The sequence below is a fragment of the Diceros bicornis genome, chromosome X (assembly GCF_020826845.1).
Source record: "Diceros bicornis minor isolate mBicDic1 chromosome X, mDicBic1.mat.cur, whole genome shotgun sequence".
Lineage (NCBI taxonomy): Eukaryota > Metazoa > Chordata > Mammalia > Perissodactyla > Rhinocerotidae > Diceros > Diceros bicornis.
In genome coordinates, this window is record NC_080781.1 from 8,829,051 (window position 1) to 8,846,628 (window position 17,578).

A 17,578-nucleotide genomic window follows, 5' to 3' on the forward strand; every position below is an offset into this window, starting at 1 on the left:
GAACAGAAGATGCAATTAGATGAAAACTATTAGGCTCATCATGCTTTCCTTTTCCATTCTTGTTTTTTTGATTATTCTTTGAGCGATTTGAAACAATTCTTATAATATAGAAATACTATATAAATAAATGTGCTATGATTGAATTTTTGATCCATTCCATTCAATTTCTCAAATATTTCCCAAGCAGCAGGTATATGAAAGCACTGTGCTAGACACTAAAGTAAATAAATATAAGAATAGTTTCTTCCCTGTTGCTTGTTTGCAGTGACAGAAGATGACTCTGCTATTATGTACACCAAGAGTTTCTAATCGAAATCCATCTTTATCCTATCACACCCTCTCCCAATTTTTTCTTTCCCTATTTTGTTAGGTGCTCACTCTCCATGTGGTCATGCATCCTGGGATGAATCCTCACCCCAGGCTCAGGAAAGGAATCTTAGGTCAGGCCAGTTCTGGTGATTACTTTCTGCTTGCCAGTACTGATTTGGACACTGGCAGGTGTTGCAATTCTAGGGATTGAGAAGGGAGGGAAGTATACTAGCAGGAAGCAGGGAAAATACTTCTTTATTATTAAAAAGATACTTGCTGAAAAGTCACTGCTCGTTTCTGCCTCTTCATGCTGCCATAGAAGCAGTGATGCTGGTGGCTGCTGCAGTCATTTTGTGACAACGAGGGAAGCCAGCCAAAGAACAAAGAGACCCACTGATTATGGCATAGAAGAAAGATGGAAGGCCACTGAATTAATGAGTCCTGGAACTAGCTTATCTGTGGGCCCCTTGTGAAGTAATATAATCAATTTCTGTATTATTTAGGCCACTTTTGGTTTGGTTTCCATAATTTGCAGCCAAAGAATCTTAACAGTGGATAATCCAAAACTTTGTTGTGGGATGTGTTTTTCTACTTATATTTGCACCAGCTGTGTCATGTAATGCCAGGTATCCCTAAGAAAGACATCCCTAGAGATTCTGAATTTGCGCATGTTGGGTGGGATCTAAGATAAGGAGGGTAAGAAGAGGGAGATCAGAATACAAAAACTATAAATCTGTAAATAAGTAATGTCCTCAAAGATAAATATTGCTAAATTCTCAGTTACCAAACCAGATAGTAATAATAAAGCTTATAATCAACCCAAAGTGGAGATTGACTTATTATTAACATCACATTTAATGCATAACTTACATTCCCGTAAACTGCATGGTGGCGTCAGTTGTTTAAGTAACTCATAAAAATATTAATGTTTCTTTCTAGTTTAGTGCCACCAAGGGAATTTATTACCCACTTTGAAAAAATATTTGGTCACACATAATATAAACACTAAAATATATGAGAGTAGCGAAGGTCTGATCATTAAAAAACACTCAATTATTGTGAAATAAAACTAAGATAGTTAAGAAATTGAAAGGAATAAGATGGTATAGTTGATCAACTGCATGGATAATAACTATAAATTACTATATCAAATTAATGTTAATTTCTCAAATCAGAGGCCAGCAAGCTTTTTCTATAAAGGTTCAGATAGTAAATATTTTCAGCTCTGTAGGCCATATGGTCTCTGTCAAAACCACTCCACTCTGCTGTTGTAGCACTAAAGCAACCTTAGACAATACAGAAATAAATGAGTGTGGTTGTGTTTTAATAAAACTTTATTTAAAGAAAACAGGCAGTGGGCTGAATTTGGCATTCGGGCTGTAGTTTGACCACTCCTATCTTATGTGAAGACCTCTTAAACTTCTTTTCCAAAGCTTTCCATTTGTAAAAATTTTATAAACACCCACTAATTGAATTTTTAAATAATCTTGAGGGATTGATTTCAAATTATCTAGAAAGCCAGATTGGTTTTAAAAAAAACCACTTGGTATTTAATTCCAATTAATACTTATTTGCCCTTGTTTCACCTAGGGGGAAACAAAGAAAAAAGCAAAAAGGGAAGCTTCTATTCGTATTTCAAGGTTGGGACATTCTTTGTAATTATCAAGTTTACTTTTGGGCCATGATCCCAACAGACAGAATAGTTTGAAATCTTTGAAAGGTGCCAGAATTTTTCAGAAACTGCAGTGACAAAAGTTTTGTTCAAGATGCCAAAGCCTTGTGCAATAATAGTTGCTGCTCCAACAAAGATATATAAATACGTGTAAATGTGACCAGTAGGGACAAGACCTTGGATAGAAAACTGTATTGTCTGAGAACATAAAGAAAGCCATTTGTGAATACAAAGGCACAAAGTATATGGCTTAAAAAACCACATACTATCGTACTGGCCTGCCTGCTCAGCACCAGAACGGAATCATACAGCGGCACACACTTGAGAACTTGACATGGTAGAAGCCCTCGGGAAGAGAGGAGATCATCTGAGAAGAAAATTACAAAAGACCCTGCAGGGAAACCTCTGTTCTTCCTGGCTTTTACTGGAATAGGTAGATGAGGCAGTTTCTTTCTACAAGGGTCACCAAAGGTAATGTGGATAGATGATATCCACTGCTCTGTCTTTTAATATAATTAATGTATTTGTGTTTTCTCTATCGACTGACTAGGAACTCCTTGAGGATATGGACTACTTTTGACATGATATTGTGGGCTCCATTAGAGGCTTCTACCTCTTTAGAACCTAAAGCCCCGCATATCTACCTCCTCCAGGCTCTACGCCCAGCTTGGTATTAAGAGAGAGAGCAGTGAAGCAGCACAGGAAGCCCCCTGGGTGGCACTAAACAGTTGGGCTCTAGATAGAGAATGCTGAGGCCAAGGGTCTAGCCTAGGTTCATTTCTGTGGTCCTACAGAAAAAATGCCCCATCCACCTTACCAAGGCCCTAAGAGGCATAGCAAAGAACAACTTAACTCAAAGTTTTCCATACTGACATTTTTGTTCTTTTCTTCTTGATTGCCTTTTCTCCATTTCACCTGTCTTCCAAGACTGAGTTATTCAAACTGTGGGTCATAACCTATTAATGAATCATGAAAATTTAATGGGTCATGACAAATGTATTTTAAAAATGATATAGAATCAAATAGAAGATGATAGGAGAGAAGGTTATAGAGAATATCAAAGTATATCTCTGATAAAGATAAGGACCATTTGGCTCATGTGTTTCCTGGGCTGAGATGCAAAATGTATTTCTCACTGTGGATGGGGGACAAAAAATTTGAAACCTACTGCTCTAAGACAAATAAACTTAAATCTGTGATGCATTCTCAGAATAGGCTGCAAACAAAATGGATTTCTTCTTTTATATGAAATAGTATTGTAAATGGCTTTGATAATGACATCAGTAGGTAACAGGGGCCTCAGGAGTTTTGTTTTGTTTTTGTTTTTTTTCCAACAAAGGAGTAGATTCTGTGGTTGAAGATTACTCTGGTGGTTTTAGGTGTAGTGGGCAGAATGGGAGAGAAGCCCTGAATTGAGGAAAGCAAGTGAGTGTCTATGGTTATAGTTACGGTGAGACGTGATGATGGAGTGACCTAGGATTGAGGGCAGATACAAGACAAAGTGATATGGTGATGATGATGATGATGCTGATGCTGATGATGATAATGATGATGATGGTGATGGATAACTTTTATTGAGAGTATAAAATGTCAGGAGATGTTTTAAGCTCATCATGGTTATTACTTCAATTAAACCGCACATCAACCTTATGAGACCATTAATCAAAGTTGGAAACTGGGCATAGGATGAAGCAGTAGAGAAGCATTGATGTTGTTCCAAAATCATTACTGGGGATACTGAGGAAAAAAAGAGAAAGGTGATTGATGCTCTTTAGAGAGATAGGGAAGAGTGAAGGAAGGAACTTAATTTTAAAGGCGAATATGCATGTATGCACACACACATTCATTCACTTCTCAAAGATTTGCTGAGAGTCAGTGGAGTATTGGGCAGTATACCTGGTGTTCCAGATTCACAAACAAATAAGAAATAGCCTTACCCCATGCGAAATCAGGATCCTTTGGGAAGATCACAGAAAAGGTAATTGTGGACACATAGAAGATACAACCAGCTCTGCAGCGCACACAATGGAGACGTTTGTTGAGGGCCTCTAAGCCCAGTGGTCATGCACTATTCTTTGATCACCCTGTTTGGTGGTGTTTGCTTCCTATCAGCATTTCCACCCACAGTGGAATTTGTGGATTTTATCCCAGGTTTCAACTTCATTTTTACTTACACAAAAGGCTTCGACAAACAGTTTGAGCACATCACCTGTTTGACTGGCCACTGCCAGCAAGAATAACATAGAAATAGGAAAGTTATATTTTATGTTCCGGGTTGTTACCTAAACACCCAAGCTCAATTTCCTTGCCTACCAGGTTGTCCTTATTTTTGAAATCAACATTTAAATCACAAACCAAAGATAGCTGCAGTGTTAGCCTACCAAGAATATCATTTTCTTGATTTCCTTGAATTGTTTACTTGGGTTTTACATTGCCTGAGGGACAATGGCGAGGGACCACTTCATAAGGAAGCCATATAATTGAGCGATTTTGAGGTGTCAGGGTACTCTTTTATTAGACTATTGTCCACATTTCCTTAAACCATCAGCTATTCCTCATTCCATGATACTGTTTTCAAAATACATAAGCAAAGCCTTTCTCAATTGTGATATCAGAAATTAACTGAAGAGAAAAAAAAGAGCACTAAAGAAAACATGAATATGAATTTCTCTCTTGTGGAACCATTTGGCTTTAAATGCTTAGTGTACAGTAATGGAGTTAAGCCATATTGCCTACACTAACCTGCTTTACTGATTGTGGCAGAAATCAGTCACTTTCCTTCATTTTACCTTAGACCAGAGGTCAGCAAATTTTTCCTATAAAGGGCCAGATAGTAAACATTTGAGGCTCCGTGAGACATACAGGCTGTCACAATTACTCAACTCTGCCACTGTCACGTGAAAACAGCCATAGAAAATATGTAAATAAATGAACTTGGCTGTGTCCCAACAAGACTTTATTTACAAAAACAGATGGTGAGCTGGGTTTGGCCAGCGGGCCAGTTCTCTAACCTCTGCCTTCAACTATTTGTATTAAAATGCTATCAAAATAATATTAATTGAGCCTAACACACTACCTGATATATAAATATACTCTGTTGATGTGTTTTGAATAAATGAAAAGTTCATGCAGGCCATTAAGTGTTGTTTAATTTCTCGACCATGCTCTCCGCATTTGTTTCCTGGTTCTGCTGTTAAGGATTGGGCCATTTACAGACTAGAAAATTTGATCCAAGAGCCTATGCCAAGAGCAGCCTTGGACCAGGCAGAAACATTCCATGGTTGCCCCATGAAGCAATCTCAGGCTCACAGGGAAAATTCTACTGATAAATATGGTCTCTTCCACCGAAAGTTCTCCTGATTTCTACCACTAAAGATTTCTCTAGGCTCTCTATAGCATCTTTTCAAAATAGCTTAAGTTTAGAAGGACATTGAGGGTATTATGCAAAGTGAAATAAGTCAGAGGGAGAAGATCAAATACCGTAGGATCTCACTCATTAAGTAGTAGATAATAACAACAACAAACAAACACATAGAGACAGAGATTGGATTGGTGGTTACCAGAGGGGATGGGGGGAGGGAGGAGGGAGTAAGGGATAATTCGGCACATGTGTGTGGTGGTGGGTTGTAATTAGTATTTGGGTGGTGAACATGATGTAATCTATGCAGAAATAGAAGTATAATGATATACACCTGAAATTTATACAATGTTATAAACCAATGTTACTGCAACAAACAAAAAAAAGGGGTAAGAAATTCAGGTTATCAGTCATCTTATAACATTTATGTAAATCTTATTAATTTTTAGTTTGTGTGTCTCCTGGCTGAATGGATATAGAGGGGGGATGCAAGAAGCCACACAGATGATTCTTTTCTTTTTTAATGTAATGAAATGTGTCACTTTCTTTCTTTATGTTTTCTGGGTAGTGCCTTCCCCAATGTAAAAATATATAAATATACAGTTATTTTGTTTTGGTGCATTTATACTTTCATTTTTTTATCTTCAAACCTTTCTTCCATATCAATTTATTCTGATGTAAGAAGGTCAGAATCCAGCTTTTTCTCCTCAATGATTGTCTCATTGTTACAAATACAATCATAATCCATCATTTCCTCCCTGACAAGAAATGTAATATTTATCATGTCACAAGTTCTCATATTTATTTTAGTTCATATCTGAACTCTACTGTCTCCCACTGATCTGCCTATTGTGAAGCAGTACAATCCTCTTTTAATTGCTTTAGTTTTATGATATTTTAATACACGGATAGGGATAATTTCCATGCGACCTCTTTTTCAGATTTTCCCCTGCCTACTCTCACATAATTATTTGCCCAGATGATGTTTAGATCATTTTAGTGATATTACAAAAAACAAATTCTGTTGGTATGTTTTTTGGAATTACATTCAGTTTACAGATCATTATGTCTTTTGTATTTATTCCTAACTTCCCTTCTTATCCAATTTAGATTCCATTGTCTGGGATTATAATCATTCCCTTGGATACTGTATTAGTATATTAGGAATACAATACAATACAATACAATAGTTTCCTATTGCTGTTGTAACAAATGACCATAAACTTAGTGGCTTAAACAACTCAAATTTATTATCTGACATTTCTGGAGGTCAGAAGTCTGAAATGGGTCTCACTGAGCTAAAATCAAGGTGTCAGCAGGGTTGCATTCCTTTCTAGAGGCTACAGCAGAATCTGCTTCCTTGCCTTTTCCAGCTTCTAGAGGCTGCCTGCATTCCTTGGCTCGTGGCCCCTTCCTCTATCTTCAAAGCCTGCAACACTACATCTCTCTGACCATTCCTCCATAGTCATAGCTCTCTCTGACTACAGCTGGGAAAGTTTCTCTGCTTTTAAGTACCCATGTGATTAGTTTGGGCTCTCCCAGATAATCCAGGATAATCTCACTATCTCAAGGACCTTAATTGATCACATCTGCAAAGTTCCTTTTGCCATGTAACATATTCACAAGTTCCAGGGACTAGGAGACAGCCATCTTTGCCGGGGGAGGGGGTATTATTCTGCCTACCACAGATGTATTCTCAACTGCCATGTCTCTCTCTACCTTCATTGAACTCAACTAGAAAATCTTAACTCCAGTGAGAGGAGATTTGGATTAACCAGGGCTGGGGAATTTAAAGTGCAAAATGGTGTGTTTTGCTGCCACGATGTTTATTTCGCAACTTAAATTCCCAGCTACTAACCTCAAATGAACTCTTTCGGCTGCCCTGCAATCCTGCAACAATCCTTGTCTATCAGCTCCCCTTTCTTCCACTCCTCTCCTCTCTCCTCAAACCTCCAGGACCTCCTTCCCATCTTTGCTCCTAGCAGATGCAATTGTTTCCTATTTTGCTGAGGGTGGAGAGGCAATCCGGAGTGCAATTCCACATGCTCTCCCACCATCTTCTAAATTGCCTGCATCTGTACCCATATAAGCCATGTCCACCTATTACTACAGTTCAAGAGTTCATGCTCTTGACTTGTGCTCTGGGGCCCACTCCTGCAGTCTGCTCTAGAAAATTGCCCCAATAATTTCCCAACCCCCCGATCCTCAATTCTTCCCACTCTATGGTGAATCCCAGCAGCTGATGAATATGTTATACCCTTCATCTGAGTCCTGAAGGCACCAGTTTCACAGAGGGAGAGGGTTCATAAATAAATCCCGACAATCATCCTAAAGTGACAAAGAACAGAAATGTGAGCTTGAGTATGTTTCCATTTTTTTATATCCACTATCTCATTATGTTTGGTATCATTTCTTTAGGTTCTAGGCCTTGGCCACTATATTTTTTTTCCCGAGTAAATTATTCATACAAACAGGGTGAATCTGACCCTGTTTAGAACCTCCACTTGGGGGTTTGTATGGAACCAAGTGACCACCCTCAGACCAAGGCTGCCACCATAGCACTCAGCACTGGCCATGCATTTGAAGGATCTCAGTAAATATTCGATGTCTATAATCATCTGCTGAAAACAATAGTTTCAGAACTCTTGGGTGATGCCTGTTTTTTTCCACCCAACCACACAATTCCTTCTCTCTTCCATAAGTAAAAAACTTATTGGTAAATCATTAGTTCCCATTTTGATAGAAAATATCAAAATAACTCCCTGTAGCCCAAATGTCTTTGAACATTTTGATAGAGCAAATCTTTCCCTGAATGTGCTAGGAGCCACATGGTCTCAGAAATAAGCAATAGAGACAGAGCTTCTAGCAGACAGGTTTTATAAAATTGTCTGTTTGGTAAAGGTTACTTATTTAGTGGACTCTTTAAAAAGCAGGAACAAAGAGAAACATCAAATTAACTGGATTTAAAAACAAAGCTACAAAGAATATTTGTTCCTTGTTATCTTATCTGATGTACATTCAATCCAGGTTTCACATAACTTTTTAGAGTCATCATTCCCTTCACTACAAATTGGGTTTGCCAACAACATTTCTCCTTTTTTTAGAAACTGAAAGAACATCTGTGCTTGTGAAAGAGAGACAGGACTCTCGGGCCCCACCTGGCCCACCTTGTGAGTTAACAGGGAGAGGAGAGCAGGCCTCATCTCCTCTCTACAACCAAACCAAGACAAGGTGAGACAGGACAAGTCTGTCCTAGAGAGAAGCAGCAACTGGCCTGACACTGATTAGTACTCATTTTTCACCAGTTGCCAAAGGGATTTTCTTCTTACTTGAGCTGAGAGTCTCTATGTGTTAGGTTCACATGAAAACGTAGAACGGGGTAAGGATTTCCTCCTGGGAGGAGCTGGCTCTGGTTGTGGCGGCAAGCAGTGTGTGACGAGGAAGCCAAAGTAGCAAGGCGTATGTTAGTGAAATGTGCCTGTCCCGTCAGCCCTTTGTCTTTATCTACCTCTCTCTTCTCCTGAACTCTTTCATGGCCTCCAGTGGAGCACCATATTCCAGCTTTAAAAAAAAGAGTGGCCCTAAGAGTCACCATCCAATGAAAAACTCTGCGTGGTCAGTGTTTTTGTGCTACTCTTTCTAGTCAACAAAACTGAGTCTCCTATCGCGGAGACGAACTGCCCAAGATCACATGTGGCGGGAGTGATGGGACAAGTCCTCAAATCCTGGTCTTCAGACTCCCAAGCCAGTGCCCTTTCCATTAGCCACAGCTGAGCCATGAATACAGCACTGCCAGCACTGTTGTCGACCGAATGTGAGTACATGTTCGAGTGCATATCAAGGTTGTTCAGCTTCTGCACTTGGGGCCTGACAATGCTTGTGGTGGGGACTGTCCTGTGTATTGTACGATGTTTACCAGCAACCCTGGCTTCCACTCACTAGATGGCAGTTGCATCCTTCCCCCAAGCTGTGACAACCAGAAGTGTAGCCAGACATTGCCAGATTTGACCTGGGGATGGAGGGCAAAACCATCCCTGGTTGAGAACCACATATCTATGTGTATACGTGTATATATATGATATGAATTATTTTATGAATAAATATTCATGAAGCATCCTCTCAACCCCCTAATAAAAGCCAACAAAGCGGAAGTTCTGCAGACACTAAAATCCTCCGAGGCAATCTTCTAGCTTTGAGATGCCTGCTCTCCCTCTCCTGCTTTCCTTCAAGTTTCAGGTACACCAGCCAAGGTCGCTTTTTATGGCGGGTTTACTCTATTTGTATAACTTCATAGCTTTTCATTCCATCTCAAATTACCTTTCTACTACACACTAACACAAATTATAAAGCGTCCTTATAGAAGACAGTAAACATTCAGAAACAGACTTTTACAGATTAAAGGATTTCAAATACATGCTTCTCCTCTTTACCAGAATCAGGATCTGTGTTTGTAAAAACATCAGACAACCAGGTCCGCACTGGTTCCAGTGTCATAGTGGTGACCCCAACATAGACTCGCCAGGTGAAAGACAAGATAAAAATGAGTTAACATTGGTATAATCCCTGAGTCTGGGTTTACATAAAGTCAAATGACAAGTTTAACACATTGTTAAAACATTCTTTTCAACAGGTTATTTTGAAATCATGTTGAGATAGACAGTTTTTCTTCTACGCTTTAAATTGATCTTTCTGAAACTTTTTAAATTGGTTGTTTTGAACATGTAGACTATTGAGATATACACGGCTTTCCTTTTTAATGCCCCAAGTTGATCTTGCCTTTAAATAAACATATTAGTTGACATGTCAGTTGTCCCGCCTGAACATGTCTTTCAAAATGGACACTAATGCCAGCCAACGACCAAGAAGCTCTAGTTTCCTTCCTGTGTTAATGTTAGGTGTGAGATGAGTTTGCAGCTTGCTGCTTTGGGCAGAGCAGATGTTGGACTTGGAGGTTGCCTGATGGAATAGCAAACAGGGCCTTACCTTTGGGAATGGTGATCTGACAGCTCAGGTCACAGTCCTGCTGCAACTGATAAAAAGCCACTTCCTGCAGCCGGGCTCGCTCCAGCTCTGAGAGACTCTGGATGGGGACAGACCTCAGCCGCACGCTGCGGCCCGACATGCTGTTCCAGGTGAAATCACCCTGCAGACCAAGGGAAAAACATCAAGAGTCACACAGTTCATCTACGTCTCACAAACCTCTTCCTCTCTCTTATTTATAAAGTCAAACAAATTTCATCTTTATGTTCCCAAATTGGCTCTTAATCCTTAAAATCAAATCCACTCTTAGTTAACCATGGATTTTTCTCAGTCAGTTGCAAACATCAATATTTCGAGTATCTGCTGGGTCACCTGATCCCACATAACGATGCACACGTAGGGCAAAGAGCAGTATGTGGAGAGATGCTTCAAGGGTCCTACTTCCTTTCTTTTATGGGAACACATGGGAACTTTTTGGTTTTGTATCTCAGTAGCAGGAAAAACTGCTGCTAATTGCCATCATGCACACTAGATATAGGAGGGTGAACATGTATTGATAGCCTACTGTATACCAGCTGTGCCAAGGGCTTTTAAGTTATTCCCTCCAACAACCTTATGAAGTGGTTACCATTTTTGACCCAGTCTTATATAATATTTAATAATATAATAACATTATATAATAATATAATCTAGTATATTTATAATATATAACAATATATTATTATATAGTATATACTCATGATACATTATATTAATATTATAGTAAAGTATAATATATGTAAATATAATATAATATAGATGAAATTGAGGCTTAGGGAAGTTAGGTAATTTTCCTCAAATCATAAAACTTACAAGATTTGGAACCAACCAGGACTCAAGGTAAAAAACTTATGCCCTTACACTCTATGCTAAATTATAGTAACTGAGTTTCTATTTACAGCACTCTAATGGGCTTTTTTGATCACAATAAGCACAGAGATATGATTAATAAGAACTAGATATATTTATAGAGACATCTGATGCTAAAATATTCCACATCAAAGAATCGAAGCAAAGAGTCCCACAATCCTGAGTTCATTTGCGTGCATGCATACACACTTCTAACGTCCACTGAGCCTGAATGGCTCTACCTTCGATGCAGACAGTGAGAAAGTGATGGACTACGAAACAACACGTCACAATCCTCTGAAACTCAATGTCCCCTTACTGAGGAGGACTTCCTGTGAATCACAGATATCAGCCAGGGCACAACAGCTTTGAAAAGGTACCTACGGTTTCCTCAACAATTAAGAAATGTTCCAGGAGGAAGGAACAGTGCTGGCTCCCACAGGCACTGCCAAAGATTTGTTGTGGGTGTATGGAACACTTAAGGAATTCCATAAGACTTCACCATTCTCATCACTAACTTTAAAGAATAGAGGTAGAAAGATTGGCCCCAGCAACTATTAAGACACCTTTGTTCCCTACTGGTAGCAAATCCCTGCCTAGAAGGTTCATTCCAAAGAGTGAATGGCACTATGTTAATTCTTTGATATTTTTCCTCTTTATCTGGGATTCCACTTATTCATTCATTCATTCATTCATTTAACAAATGAAGATATTATAGTCTAGTACGGGCAGAAAATGAACAAGGTAAGTAAAGGGTACAGTGTGTTAAATAACGATAACTTCTAGGGAGGGAAAAAAAGAGGGGAGGGTCTGGCAATGTGAATAAAGGACGAGGATTTACACCTTTAGGTACAGAGGCAGGAAAGACCCCACAGAGAAGGCCACATTTGAGCAGGATTTAAGGGAAGTGAGGGCTTTCTCTTTGTCTGTCTTCACACGCATGAATTTGCATCCTGCAGATAGTGGTGAAGACTAACAGGAGCCCAGGAGGGGCTCAGGGAGCGTGATATGGGAATGGGTCTGGGCAGGGGAGTGAGTGAGCAAATCTAAGCAAAGTGGGCAGGCTGCAAGTCACATTTGGTGAACTGAAGAAAATTCTTCCAGGTCTAGCATATTTTGAATTTTTTTCTTTCTTTCTTTTTTTGGTATAACTGGACTAAGCACAAGTTTAGACAGTTAGGAGTTGGGGACTCAGGCCTTGGGTGTACCCATCACTCACACCCTTTAAGCTTAGGGTACCGCAAGGTACTATATCAGTGAATTGCTTTTTTTCCCCCCAAATGGAAAGTTTCAGATGACTTGGTGACTTTTAAATATGATGTGTAGGCATCTGAGGGAGCCAACTGTAATTTGAAGTGTCAAAATGGAATTGCATACCTAGTCTTCAAAAGCATTTAAAAATGTGACCTCCAATGGGCTCAATTATCTATAGCAGGGGTTGGCTATCTTTTTCTGTAAAAGGCCAGATAGTAAATATTTCAGGCTTTACGGGCCATGTGGTTTCTGTCAAAACTACTCAAATCTGCCTTTGTGGTGTGAAAGCAGCCATAGACAATTCGTAAATGAATGAATGTGGCTGCGTTCCAATAAAACTTCATTTACAAAAACAGGTGGAAGGCTGGATTTGGCCAGTGGGTAGTTTGCCAACCTCTGAGCTATAGCCTATAACTGAAATAAATCAATCCCTAGAAGATACATTTTATTTTTATTTACTATGTCCTCCTGGTTAATTAATTCAAACAAAATTTAATGAGCACCTATTACATACTAAGAATAGTACTAGGCTTGGGATTACTAAAATGACAACACGGTCCTTGTCCTTAAGGAGTTAAACTTTGGTAGGAAGAACACATGCAATCCATCAAATACAGAGATCGTGATACTAGAAGTAAATACCAAATGCAATGGGGTGCCTAGGAGAAAAGGCTTTGACATCTGTCTAGGGGATGAAGGAAAGCTTTTTATAAAAGGCAGTGTTTCAATGGAGACTTGAAAGTTGAATAAGAGGGGTAAGGATTTGCCCAATAGAAATGGAACATTGGAAAAAGCAGTGGGTGCCAAAGCAAACGAATTTGAGCGAACAGGCTTGTTTTGGTAAATTACAAGACTGGAAGGAGGGAAATAGCAGGAGGCAAAGCCATGCAGAAGTCAGGGCCAGATCCTGGAGGCTTTCTCTGCAGGCATTGCAAAGTAGATTGGATTTTACTCAGTAGGTGACAGCCAGCCATTAAGGAGTCTTGAGTAACAGAGGAACATGATCAGATTTGCATATGGAAAAGATGACCGGAAACAAATTTCTAAAGGAATTGAGGGAGGTAGCAGCCAAAGATGTAGAGATCAGAAAAGATGCTGGGCTGGGTATGATGCTGATTCAAATTTGAACAGACAGGGAGACACTTAGAATCACATAGATACCTGGTGACAAACTGGATGCAGTGGGGGGTGGGAAGGAGTAATCTAGGAGGACTCTTATGTTTCCAGCTTGGGCAACTGGGAGGATGGTACACTAATCACCAAGACGAGGAATAGCAGAAGGGAATTAGGTTTGGTGGGGGAAGAAAGAAGATGTTCAAGTTTTGACATTTTGAAAGTGATATTTTATCTTTAAAAGATAAATAAATAAAACACATTCCCAAATCTGGCAAAATAGAACCTGGCCAGTTTACATCTTTCTTGAGCCTTCATTTTCTTTTCCCAACTAAAACAGTTCCAATGCAATCAAGTAATACATAGTTTTTGAAATTGTTCACAAATGACTACACTTAGCATAATAAAAAGCGAAGTATGATGCTTTAAATTTCTCTTAGTTCATTGTATATCATGGCTTGTGATTCTTACCTTCTTAGATTTTTTAACTTCTTTGGTAAATTTGGAATTATTAGCCAAAAGAGAGAAAAAGCTTGGTTTATTTGTAATGACTTGAATTTATGGAGTTCTTTTCTCCTAAGACTTTAGTTCTTGTAGCTGCTGATGGCCCAATAGAAAGCTACAGCTGAAGCCCAAAAAGAGAAGAGATTGTGGCGTTTTCTTAAAAGCAGGGCAGCTGCATTGGTCAGGCCTTGGAATAGTCATTTCAAAAAGGAGGTAATATTGGTTTCAGAGCCAATTGTTTCTTAAACCCATCCTTAGCACGTGGCCGAAAAAGAATTTTCCTAGGAAAGAAGATTATCAAATAATAAACAAAGAGGGACTTCAAAGGTATCTCCAAAGGTAGCTATTATCAAGTGGGAAGCATCTTTAATAATAACAATATCATTCAGTTACATTTTTGATTATGGGTAATGGACCAAGTTGTTTCATAATCCATCTTTTTACCACAATTTGAATAATGGAAGCCTAAAGAGTTCATACGGACCCGGAAAAGTCTGTATGGGCTACTCTAGTTCATCAGCCGCCTATCACCTCCACTCCTCCACCCTCCACCATCTCATTGTCTTTTTCTACCTGCCAATCAGCAGTAATGAATACATCAAATAATCTGCATCTCCTCTATGTCCCAATTCTCTCATTGCTCTCAATCTATATTTCCACCAGTGTGAATTTTAATATGATCTTTTTGGATTAAGTACCTGCACTTTCAACAGGTTTTTTAAAGTTGGAAATATATTAGGTCCATCAGCGGGAAATTATAAAATTAACACAATTAACACATAGGCTAAAACCCTGTTCATTCATAATATCTTGAGGTAAAGTCAGGAGGTATAAGTGACTACTCTAAATGACATATAACAGTGTTCTCCATTTTTATTTTTACTCTTAATTCAATATAGACATTTGGAGAATCGAGACGTCTAATTTCAGAGCCAAGCACACATAGAGTCAAGCAAATGTCACAACATAATGGCTGGGAAACACTGCAAACATTACGTCTTAAAACTACTGTTGTGTTGCTTTTAAGACGTGATAATTTAGTGTTGGCTAACAATTAGTTACTTGGTGGAATCCATCCACCTTCCTCATTTCAATCCACATCATTTTTTAAAATTAATTTGTTTCAAGAGCCGTTCCTCAAAACATTCACCCAATGTCAATCGAAATTATCACAAGGTTTGAATCAGAGTGTTAGCAATTAGGTACCTAGAAGTCTAAAATAAGCCTGTTTCTCTCCTGCCTCATCGCCTCTCTGTTTGGGTTACCGCATCTAAGGATGGAGTCCCCAGATGTGGCTCCCATGAGAACTACACGGACCAGTGTTGGGGAAGTCACTAAGCAAATCCCTGAAGTTTCCACATCTCCTCAGTTGCCTCTTCCTAAAGTTCCCAGGGGTCGTATTGTTTATGTGCTTAAAATACATAACATGTGCCTTTATATTATGAAAATTGTCAAGTATATGCAAAGAAAGATATTAGACTAATGAACCTCCAGAGGTTCTGATTCAATTGTCTGGCATGCAGTAGGGCATCCATATTTTTTGGTTTCCTGATTGATTATCCCATGCAGCCAGGATTGAGAACCACTGAGCCTAAGAGTTGATCAGATTCACGTTTGAGTTTGCACCCCATCATTCAGTTTGGTTATAGTAAGTCTGCTGTTCCCAAAAATCCAAGAAATTCTCTACCACCAAAGAAAGATGCAAATCCAACACAAGAAACAAGGGGCTATTTCTATGATAGTCGTAATGGTGATGACGTTACTTTTTGAAACAAAACGTGAGCTTTGAGATACCCAGGAGTAAGCATGTCCTGCTTTCTTTTATTGAACAAATGTAGTGATGCCATAATCCTTATTCATTCACTCAACAACAACAAAAAATGACTTGAACCTGACACTCAGAATCTAAAGCCTATATTCTTAGCCACTACAATATCTTGGCTGGTAGTTACAAGCTTTAGAGATGCCCTTGAGCCTGCATTTTGTTCTGCGGAGGTAAAGAGAATTACAGTGTGGAGTTACTGGATAGAAGGTGTGTTAGATGGAATAATACCTCCTGCCCCAAAGACAGCCATGTCCTAATCTCCAGAACCTGTGAATATGTTACCTTACCTGGCAAAAGGAACTTTGTAGATGTGATTAAGTTAAGGGATCCTGAGATGCAGAGATTATTCTGCATCATCCAGATGAGTCCAACCTAATCACAAGAGTCCTTACAAGAGGGAGGAGGGGTGGCAGAGTCAGATAAGGAAATGTGACAACAGAAGCAGAGATCAGAGAGAGAGAGAGATTTGAAGATGCTAGGCTGCTAGCTTTAAAGATGGAAGGAGCCATGAGCCAAGAAATGCAGGCAGCTTCTAAAAGCTGGAAAAGGCAGGGCACAGATTCTCCCCCAGAGGCTCTAGAAGGAATGCAGCCTTTGATTTTAGCCCAATGAGACCCATGTCAGACTTCTGACCTCCAGAACTCTAAGATATTAAATTCGTGATGTTTTGAGTTTGTGGTAATTTGTTGCATCAGTAGGAAACTAATACGGAAGGAGTAGGAGGGAGCATTAGAAGAGGAGCGTGGTGGACTGAAAGGGATTGAATTCAGATGAAGGTATGCTCCCAGACACTTAAAAAAGTAGGTCTTGACCTCCCATGAGATTCTTATTTCCCTACTTCCCAGTGCTAACGTGCTGCTTCATACTACAGGTACCACTACCATGATTTGAGCTGGAGAGGTTCCAAGATTAAATTCTGAAAGCACTTTTCTCACAAAATAGAATTATAGAAAGTTATATATGGTAAATATTTTAGGTTCGTGGGTCATACGATCTCTGTCGCAACTACTCAGCTCTGCCAATGCAGCACAAAAGCAGCCATAAACCATATACAAACAAAAATTCCAATAAAACTTTACTCGTGGACACTAAAATTCAAATCTCATATAATTTTCATGTCACAAAATATTATTCTTGTTTTGATTTTTTTCCAACCATTTAAAAATGTAAAAACCATTCTTAGCTTGCAGGTCATAAAAAAACAGGCAGGAGTATGAGTGTCATGGGTTATGACACCCATCAGCCTCTTACAAGCAGGAAGACATGAACACAAAAGTCAATGTTGCCCTGTGACCCTCATGACATGGGCCACAAAGCAATAAACAAGCATCCAGAAGAGCGCCAAAGCCCACCAGCACAGTCCAGAATGTGTTTCTGGCTGTTCCTCAACTCTCAAATGCACATTCAAGGCCAGCATTTTTCTTTGGTGACTGTTTATATCATAAATGAATGACTCACTTTAGGGATCTCTGGATCCAGTCTCTTGAGTGGTTGTCATAGGATATTTTTTTTTAAGATTCAAGGTGGATGATTTCAAATTTGTTTCAATTTCATAAATGTAAGTGAAGTTGAAACTGACCCAATGGTTCTGGATAGACTAAAGGCCTTGACAGTTGTAAAAATATCGTTTTCTTCCGAGGTGCTATGGGACAGCACTAATAAAGGGTAACAATAT

General features: G+C 39.1%; 1 protein-coding gene across 1 annotated transcript in view; it reads right to left on the minus strand.

Moving 5' to 3' along the window:
* ARHGAP6 (Rho GTPase activating protein 6) overlaps positions 1-17,578 on the minus strand; it is a 249,467-nt gene that overhangs the window by 75,019 nt on the left and 156,870 nt on the right. Inside the window, exon 2 of the mRNA XM_058535432.1 lies at positions 10,323-10,482. Coding sequence (XP_058391415.1) covers positions 10,323-10,482 — 160 coding nt within the window. The remainder of the gene's footprint in view (positions 1-10,322; positions 10,483-17,578) is intronic.